The following is a 10,423-nucleotide window of genomic DNA, read 5'->3' on the forward strand; positions in this document are numbered from 1 at the left end:
AATCTGTTCATGTGATTCTGATTAAGGGTCATCCAAAGAATGGAATTTACTCTATGTCATCTCTATTTAGATTTGACCATTTTATATCCATTTAGCCGTTAAATGTAATAGCACTTCTAGTGTGTTGAATTTCAATACTTACTAGCTAGTATGTTACAAGTTATTGGGATCTTTATCTCATTTAATTGTGGAAAATGCTGTGAGATTTGTTTTAGTTTTATGCCTGTGTAAATGAACAAAATAAATGAAGAAACATTAAGTCAACTCCAAAGTCATGCAAAGAGTAAAACTTTCAAGATAGATGCAAATGTGTATATAATTTCAGACCTAGTTTGTCTTCAATGATGCTGTATTATATCTCAGAGTCTAAAGAGAATAGATAAGTTATATGGCATCTTTGAATGAATCTCAGCATTTTGTTGAGTTTTCATAGAATGTTCTTCATAATTCCAGCTAGCATGTATCTTCTTCGTTTTTTATTGTGGGCTCATACAACTCATCACAATCCATACATACATCATTGTGTAAAGCCCATTTGTACATTGGTTACCCTCATCATTCTCAAAACATTTGCTCTCCACTTAAGCCCCTGGCATTAGCTACTCATTTGCCCCTCCTTCCGTGCTCCCTCTCCCTCATGAACCCATGATAATTTTAAAAATTATTATTATTTTTTCATACCTTGCACTGTCTGATGTCTCCATTCACCCACTTTTCTGTTTTCAAACCTACGGAGGAGGTTATATGTAGATCCCTGTAATCAGTTCCCCCTTTCCATGCTACCCTCCATCGACCCTCCAAGTCATGCCAGTCTCAGCACTGGTCCTGAAAGTATCATCTCTTGTGAATTCCCTGCAGTTCCAGTTCGTATCTGTAACAGCGTCCATCCCCTGGTTTAGCCGGATTTGTAAGGAAGAATAGGCATCATGATAATGGAGGAGGAAGCATTTAGGAACTAGAGAAAAGTTGTATGTTTCATCATTGCTACACTGTATCCTGACTGGTATCTCCTTCCTACCACCCTTCTGTAAGGCGATGTCCAGTTGCCTACAGATGGGCTTTGGGTCCCTACTCCACACTCCCCCTCATTCACAATGATAACATTTTTTGTTCTTTGATGTCTGATCCCTCATCTCTTAGACACCTTGTGATCAAACAGGCTGGTGTGTTTCTTCCATGTGGATTTTGTTGCTTCTGAACTCGATGGCTGTTTCTTTTCCTTAGGATGAATCTACCAAACCAAATTATTTACTTGAAAACCAAAAACAAATACATAAACAAACTAAACTCACTACTATAGAGTTAATGCCAACTGATAGTGCCCTCTTCCACAATATATGAGTACCTAATGCACAGTGAGATTACCAGATTTATTACTAGAAACACAGCTTTCTATGTGTGTATGCATGGCATGAGTTTGAACTATCACTAACCTAATACTTTAAGTTTCCAGGTATTTTACTGCCCACACATCATGTTATTTCACTTTTTACTCCTTTTGGACATTTTTCAAAGAAGAATATATTTCTGAAACTCTTTTTGTGTACATAACTTTTAAGCATATTTTGAGCTCATAGCGATGATTCAAAGAAATCTCACAACAGTGTATACTTAAGAATTATAAAACTAGAGTGTCAGTCTGAGTACTTTAGAGAAGCAAATCCACAGAAACTCATGTATAAGATAGGGTTTTATATAAAGGCTAAGTGAACATCAAAAAAAAAAAAAAACCTATGCCAACCCAGTGCTTCCCAAACCCACAAGTCCAACATTACCCCATAGGTCTGACACCAATCCACAAAGTCCTCCTCCATCTCACAAAACACACACTGTGATGCCTACTGCCGGAGAAAAGCCAAATCAGTCAACGTGTAAGTATCTCAGCACTGGCAGGGGTCTCCACACAGCTGCTCCAACACCCAGGGCATCATCGTGATAGGTCCATGTGGCTTCTCCTTGGGATGTCTTGTAGGAAGTGAGCTTTGCCAGCTGAAGCGGGGAAGTGGCTCAGGCAGCTGCACCTGGGTCCGAAGATCACAAAACAAGAGACCCAAGAACTAGAAAGTCTAGGCTCACTGAGCCCTTTATCCCTCTGCCCTTCAATTAACCCCTCATGTGTTCACCGGCCAGGTTGGCACAATGAACTAACTACCTCAACTTGTAACCACCTGGTATTATTATTGGATCACAGATTATAATCCTTTGTCTCAAGAAAAGACCTACGTTAACATATCATTAACATTTTGGATACAGTGTTTGAAACATGTTGAAATTCCATAAACCATTAAAGATGAAAGATTAGGAAACTCAAAATACAAAACAAAACCTCATTGTTGAATTTATATGCACACACCTTACCCCACACCCATAAACAGAGATATCATAGAATGCTGAAAGACATCACTTAGGGCTGAATTCAAATTCCTATAGTATTTACTCTAAGAGTCTGTGAAAATAAAAATAATATAACCCGGCCAAAATATTCACAATTGTATTTACCATAATATAAAATTTCTGATAATTTGTAGTTTCATTTTCAAAGTCATGAAATTCTCACTTTAGAGTCTTCCAAAAAATATTTGAGTTTTAGACAAATAGAAAACCAAGTAGGAATAGTAGATTTTGGTTTGGTCTGTTATGAAGGTTTACACTGTAGATTTACAGTCCCAGAAACCCATAATGACAATTATACTATGTTCAATAGGATTTGTTCTGGGCCAATGGCAGTGAGATTTTCAGTGAGGATACAAACCTACCATTAAATGACAAAGAGCTGAGAGAAATGTGAAAATCTAAACAATAACATGATGGTTAGAAAAAGAAATCACATTACATAATTAACTCAATTTTATATTATAATTCATATGTATAAATTTCAGCTCACCCATTAATGACTCAAAAATCATCATACTGTACATATGCAGAGGTTCAATTCTTGTTTTATTACCAACCCTTCTTCAGTAATCTTTGAATTCCTTGCTTAATCTCCTGCGTGCGCACCCCATAAACAATGGGGTTGAGAGCTGCAGGGATGACAAGGTGAAGAACATTGAGTAAGACTGGTACATCAGGGGATACCTTCTTCTTGGCCACGAGGGTGAGGATGAAGACCAGGAGGGTGGTGCTGAAGAAGAGGATGAGGATGAAGTGGGAGCCACATGTGCTTAGGGCCTTGGTCATAGCCCCCTCTGCCTTGAGTCTCAGCACAGCTCGGAGTATGAGAGTGTAGGAGAGGAAGATGAGGATGAGGTCCGATCCTAGTAGGGTCCAACCTACAACAAATTGGTAGAGTTGATTGATGGTGACATCATCACAGGAGAGTCTTGATACAGACATATTGGTGCACATGCAATTCTCAATGATATTTTCCCCACAGTAGTAGAGTCGTGCTGACAGGACAGGAATGGGTAAGGTCATGAGGAAATTCCTCGACAAAACAAAACTGGCCGCCTTGATCACAAATTGGTCAGTGATGATGGATGGGTACCGCAGTGGGTGGCAGATGGCAACATAGCGGTCATAGGCCATGATCATGAATATGCAGGACTCCATGGACAGGAAACAATTCATGATGAACATCTGAAGGAAGCAGGCAGAGAAACTGATGTACCTTAGGTCAAACCAGAAGATGGCCAGGACCTTTGGGATGACAGTGAGACAGACTATAATGTCCAGCAGGGAGAGAAAGCTAAGCAAGTAATACATGGGCTCGTGCAGGGAGGCCTCCAGCCGGATAGTCATGAGGAGAATAGCATTGGCTCCCATGGCCAGGAGGAAGAGGAGACTGATGGGTAAGGACAGCCAGATCTGCCAGCTTGGGGACCTCACAAAACAATTCAGGAGGAAGTCTGAAATCTCAATGAAGACGGTGCCATTTTGCTGAGTTGTCATATTATGCCACCTATTTCTACAGAGTTCTTTTAGTGATCTGTAAAATTAAGATGAAAATTAACTACTGACCCAAGATACATGAAAACAGACTTTTTTGTTTTAAAACCAAAGAGAATGTTTTTTAAGCTGTGGTGAATTTTGTGGATTCTAGCAGTTTATGCTGAGCCAATTGAATATACGTGTTAATCTGACGTCATGTTCTAGGTTATTTCTATGGCTCTAAATAGTAAAGTAGTTTGAGATAGTCTTATTTGATTACATATACATATACTTTTTCTTTGATATCTTCTACTATAATTTTTATGCTTTAATAAAAAAAATAGGGAAAAACGACTTGGTATTTGAATTGTGTCGAATTTATTTTCAGATATTGCAAATGTAAAAGCTTAGCGTTAATATATTACAAAATCACTTAGCTCAGAAGAATCTATTAGTAATTTGTAAAACAATTAACTAATCAATAAGTTAAAATAGAAGAGCAAATTAATACAATATGGAAATATGAGTGCTCTTACTGACCACACGGGAGTGCAATTTAATGGTTAAAATGTATGGAATGACATGTCTCTAGTCCCCAGGCTATTTTTTGTCTTCTAGATATATTTATTTTCCTTTCATTAGAAATTTTATAAATAATACACAATACAACTAATTTCCTTTTTGTATAAAATAATTTCATGAAAGTATCGATCCTACTGAGTATTGTTTTTTTGACCCTCTCTTTCTTAGATTTTTATATTTATAAGATCACTAACCTTTGGAAAAAGTGGTCTTTAAAAGATAGAAGTCAACCTAGAATAATACAAATATAGAATCTCAAAAATAGATTTAAGGTATGGGTAAATTGAAAATGGAATGATATTTTTATATATACTTTCTTGAAGGGTTCAAATAATATTTTTGTTTCCAACTATACATTTCTTATTCTCTAAATATAGGTCCAGTCCTACTAAATGGTTCTTCTCAGACTCAACCTTTCTCCATCAGAGATGCTGTTAGTAGTTGGGGTCACTCTTAATAGGAGGGAAGATGAGTATTCCCTAGCAGATTTCCCCTTCAGTCTTAGGAATCTTTCTTCTTGAAGCAAAAGCTTCTACCTGAAACAGCTAACTTTCCTTCAGATATGTCCTTCTTGTTGGATGTATAGATCACATTTTCAATTCCAATAGTAGAGTGCATTAATTGTAACTTTCGCATGTTTGGAACAAATTGTATTCTCTTCAAGGTAATCTCTTCAAGTCAAAGGTCAGTGGATATATGAAAATAGCTGTGAAATATAGAAATTTTTATCTTATTTGACAATTGTAAGAGGTTTTTATGCTGTACCTTATCACTAAACATGCATAATCCTTAGGGTTTTTTTGCCCAGAGCCTTGAATATGTGTTTTCCTTTCACATGTGAATTCTGCTTTTCCTTGCTCATAATTTCCCATTCTCTCCTTAGTCAAATTTTACATTTGGCTTCTTTTCCCATAGGAAAAATCTCTTAAAAGATCAATAGATTAGAAAATTATCTACTTAGTGATATCCTCTGATTTACTTGTCGATACTATAACTCTACTTCGAACTCCCAGATTTCAGTTTTGTCCTCTAGACTTTCTGTACTTGGTCTTGATATAGGGTCTCATGAAGACTGAAATTCTGGGACTGGAAAATGCCTTTTACATAATAACAGGAGAAAAACAATTTTCAGTCTCAAGTGTGATTGATGAACTTTTCATGCCAGGAATCCCTTCCTCTATTTTGATTTATTCAATGGTACATCTGGCCATGAACGGATGGCACCTGTTAAGTCCAGATCTTGACACAATTGGCCAGTTAGCTTCGATTGTGTCCACTGCATGAACAAACTCTAAGTTCTCACATTTCAAATATTCTAAGTACGTGTATCAATGGGTTTGTAATTTGTCTTTGTTCCCCCTCCCTTTCTCTTGTCCTAATCTTTGTAAGAACATTGTACTAATTTTTATGTGTAATGCCCAAATCTAAAGCTTTCCTTTCCAGGAATGTGAAAATAATGTTGGAAAGAACTAAGACTTCCTTATCTTGGAATCAAGGAGCTCTGGTGTCATTGTGGATTATGCAGTAGGATGCTGAGCACAAGGTTAATTCCAACTAAAAAGGAGCTCTTCTGGGAGCAGATGAGGGCTTCCCTTTCCAGAAAGATGCACATAACAGCAGACATGGGCTGCTCTTCTCTACCTTGGAGTATCACCATGAACTCAATCGCAGTGAATTTAGTTTTGGGATTTGTTCTTGGAATCAGAGATAGTCATGAAATGATTTTGGAGGGCGCAGATAAATGGAATAACAGAAAATTCAGAGGAAAATATCCATGAAGAAGACTCGAGGACTCATTGTGTTTTTTTTACATTTCTATAAAACACTGGGATAATTATGTTTTGCACAATGATGACGATGGTCATGATTATAGGAGGGTTAGTTCATATCCTCTACTTACCCAAAACTTCCTCTCTCTTTTTATCTTCCCTTTAATGTACCTACATACATTCCATCCATTGTTTACTCAACAACCAAAGATCCTCTAAAGCACTAGTTCTCAACCTTCTTAATGGCATGACCCTTTAATACAGTTTCTCATGTGGTGGTGACCCCAACCATAAAATCATTTTCATTGCTAGTTCATAACTGTAATTTTGCTACTGTTATGAATCAGGTAACTCACATGAAAGCGTCGTTCAAACTCCCAAAGGGGTCATGACCCACAGATTGAGAACTGCTGACCCAAAGAAAGGCAGCTTAGAGCACATTTGTCTTCGCACCCCCTACCCCACTTTCAATCTTTCCTCTGCGATCAGATATTGCTGAGGACCCGTATCTGAGGTCATCTGATTTCAATTAGAGAAAAGCTGAGGAACCTAAGTAAGTAGAAAGTAAGTAACTAAGTAAGGCTGTACAACCAAAATCTACAGCATAGACCCATAGCATGTCACCAAAAAGCACTGTTTTAAGAAGCTGAAGGATCATATTCTTAGAAGGAAATCCTTTTAAAGGATTGTCTAATGCCATAGAATTAGACAAGATTACAAAACATCTGTTCCAAATATATATCTAGATATTATTGAATATACATTTTGGAAAGGTAGTTAATTGATTTGGAGGTCATAATATTAAGTTTGGGGCCATGTTGATGCACAGTGGAAATACTTGGGTTGAGCTAAAATCTGGTGACGTGCCCCTAGATATCCATTGACACTTGCTTGTGATTTTTGTCCATAACTTATGAAGTTAAATAGATGGAATAGGATTTCTATCCCATAATTTTCCACAATGGGAAATTTATATATTTAATTATCACTGTGTCACTGAATAATATTGAATGTACCATGGACTTCCAGAAAAACAAACCAGTTTGTCTTGGATGAAGAATGTCCTGAGATGCATGGATGCAAAATTGCATGTGTTCTCAGGAGAGACGTGTCCCTGGAAAAGGACACCATGCTTGATAATGTAGAGGAGCAGCAAAAAAGACAAACACCCTTAACGAGATGGTTTGGCTCTGAAACTGACACAGTGCGACCAAGCACAGCAATAATTATAAGGACAGGACACATCAGGCAGTGCTTTTTCTGGTGTACATTGAGTTGCTATGACCTGCAACCAACTTTATGTTACCTAACAACAATCACTGGCAACAATAAATCAAACTTTCCCAACTTGTTCCCAGGTGATGCATTTTTCTGTTCTCTTATTTTTCCAGGTTGACAAGCTTACCTTCTTCAAACTTACCATTTTGCAGATCTCTTACCATCCAATGGACAGACTGTCGCTGCTATACATCCCTGACACTCTGACCAGATGAAGAGGCCAAAAGAGAGAAGATCCCGAGCTCAGGTTGTCACATGTATCTCCTGACCTCGGATAGGAGACAGGCAACACTATCTTCACCTGTTTCCACACCACTGGCACAAGAGCAGAAAGGGACACAGATCTGGGCTGAAGTGTTTGAATTCTGCTATCTTGCGGTTCAGTTCGACAGTTCTCTCACCTCAGACACCTCTATAGGGCCCTTATTCCACACAGACTTACATAAAAGGAGAAGCACGGTGTCAGACTGTAGCATTTTTGAAACTCTGGTTAATTTCTGCTGTATCTTGAGTACTTATAATCCTAGAGTCTCAAAGACCTGCCCTCTGGGAATTTCTTCAGCTCTACTCTCTTGGGCTCAAGGTATTTCTGGGACCGAAGTGCAGGGAAATTGTAGAAGAGAATTAGTTTCTTTATTCCTGAGAGTAATGGTCACTGTTAATGCAGTCTTTAGAATTACTTAATTGATTTTGTGTTTTCTAGGCAGTAATTTGTATCTCCTGGGTGTAAGGATCTCATGTGCACATGTACTTCTTTACTCTTTCATAGTTCAATAAACTCACTCAATATTTTCAAGGATTTATTATAGATACCTTGCCAGATTATCAAAAAAGCTGATTAACTTATGATAACTCTCTTTATGAAATATAATGCTCAAAATTTAAGGACAATCAGAAACAACTATTAATATAAAAATGAAATGCTCTTCATGATTGCTGAAGAGAAAGCAGGTACATAAGCAAATATGGCGAAGAAAACTGACAGTGCTCAGCTTTCAAAAGATATAGCATCTGTGGTCTTAATAGCTTGAAGATAAAGAAGAGACCATCTACTCAAAACCCACATGGAAGAAACACACCAACCTCTGCAATCATGAGGTGTTGAAGGGATCAGCTATCAGGCATCGAAGAACAAAAATTCGTATCATTGTGAATGAGGGGGAGTGTGGAGTGTAGACACTAAGGTCATCTGTCGGCAACTGCACATCCCCTTTCAAAAGGGTTGCAGAGAGGAGACGAGGCAGTCTAGGGAACAGTGTAGCAATGATGAAACATACAAATTTCCCCTAGTTCTTAAGTGCTTCCTCCCCCCAACTCCAATATCATTATCACAATTCTTACAAACCTTACAAATCTGGCTAGAGCACAGTATGTACTCTGGTACGTATAGGAACTGAAAACACAGGGAATCCAGAACGGATGATCCCTTCAGGACCAATGGTGAGAGTGGTGATACCAGAAGGGTGAAGGGAACGTGGGATAGAAATGGAGGATCAATAATAAGCATCTACATATAACCTCCTCCCTGGGTGACAGAAAACAGAAAAGTGGGTGAAGGGAGATGTCAGACAGTGTTATATATGACAAAATAATATTATATTATAAATTATCACGACTTTGTGAGGGAAGGGAACGGGCAGGGAGGGGAACAATGCGGAATTAATACCAAGGCCTCAAGTAGAAAGCAAATGTTGTGAGAATGATGAGGGCAACAAATGTGCTTCATACAATGGATGTATTTATGGGCCCCCTTCCTGTCCCATGGAGGCAAAGACCAAAGAAAGAACTGTGCGGCAGAGAACCTGAAAACCAGAGAGAGACTTGGGTACTGGCAGAGGAGACCAATAACTCTATCCTTACTACTTGCTGAATCTGGTTCACGGTAAACTATGGACTTCTCTAATAAACTCGCTTTATTGGGAAAAAACGACAAGAAAGCAGGAAGAAAGTGTAAATGGTCCAAAAGAAGGATGAAATCATAAGCGGCTATATTTGAAGTTAGCTTCATTTGTCCTAATCTACCATTCAAAGATCTCTCTCTAATAGCTAGGCTATTCACACCCCTGAACTACGGTCAGAGGAGATTCCATGGAAATTTATCCATGGAAGAACCATGCCTATGGATTTGAGGCTACCACTGTCATCCACAGCCTTCTGCAAACAGCTGCTTAGACTCGAAGCTCTAATAGAGTTCCCCTCTTCTGGTATTGGATTTCATTACTGACAATTCTTGAATCACACACGCCAGCGTGCTTCCGCCATGTGGACTTAGTTGGAACCTACTTATTTCACTGCTTGTTTAGAGTCTATGGTAGTTATATAATCTAGTGCCAACTTAAGACCACTATGAGTTAAGGGGTGAAGTAGCCTGCCAATCAGGTCACTGATGATGACCTCATTTGGAGGCTCTATGGAGATAAATAGCTCCTTGGAGATGGGACACACACACTCTCTGCTTGGTATTCCTGATGAAAAGGCACATGGAGTTACGCTAGAGTCCTGGAGCTGGAGGAGCCACATGGAGACCCACACGAGCGCTGAGATGCTTACATCAACACTGGATGAACAGTGGCAAATCATGCTGGGGAGATAGGGAAAGTATGTTGGCTGTTGTTCTAGTCATTGTTGGGTGCTATAAAAAAGGGACAGCACCAGCGTCAGAGCAGAGAGAGGTAAGAGTCGATTCTGACTCATAGCACACTCCTAGGACAGAGTGGAACGGCTCTCTCTGGGTGCTGAGACTGTGCATATTGTTGATGGCACAGAGCGCTTCACCTTTCTCTTTCAGAGCAATGTGGGTTTGAATGGCTGACCTTGGGATGAGCTTTCCATGAGAACCTACTGCACCCCCAGGGATCCTTTGCATTAACCACAGACCCTTCATGTTATTTATGGAGGTGCTGTTTTTTATGGAGCATATTATA

General features: G+C 38.8%; 1 protein-coding gene across 1 annotated transcript; it reads right to left on the reverse strand.

The window, feature by feature from the left end:
• Nucleotides 1-2,943: 2,943 nt before the first annotated feature.
• On the reverse strand, nucleotides 2,944-3,891 carry LOC142446763 (olfactory receptor 56A3-like). Its single transcript, XM_075548504.1, has one exon. The coding sequence runs from the start codon at nucleotides 3,889-3,891 to the stop codon at nucleotides 2,944-2,946; it is 948 nt and encodes a 315-aa protein (XP_075404619.1).
• Nucleotides 3,892-10,423: the final 6,532 nt, after the last annotated feature.

Source organism: Tenrec ecaudatus, chromosome 4 (genome assembly GCF_050624435.1).
Source record: "Tenrec ecaudatus isolate mTenEca1 chromosome 4, mTenEca1.hap1, whole genome shotgun sequence".
Lineage (NCBI taxonomy): Eukaryota > Metazoa > Chordata > Mammalia > Afrosoricida > Tenrecidae > Tenrec > Tenrec ecaudatus.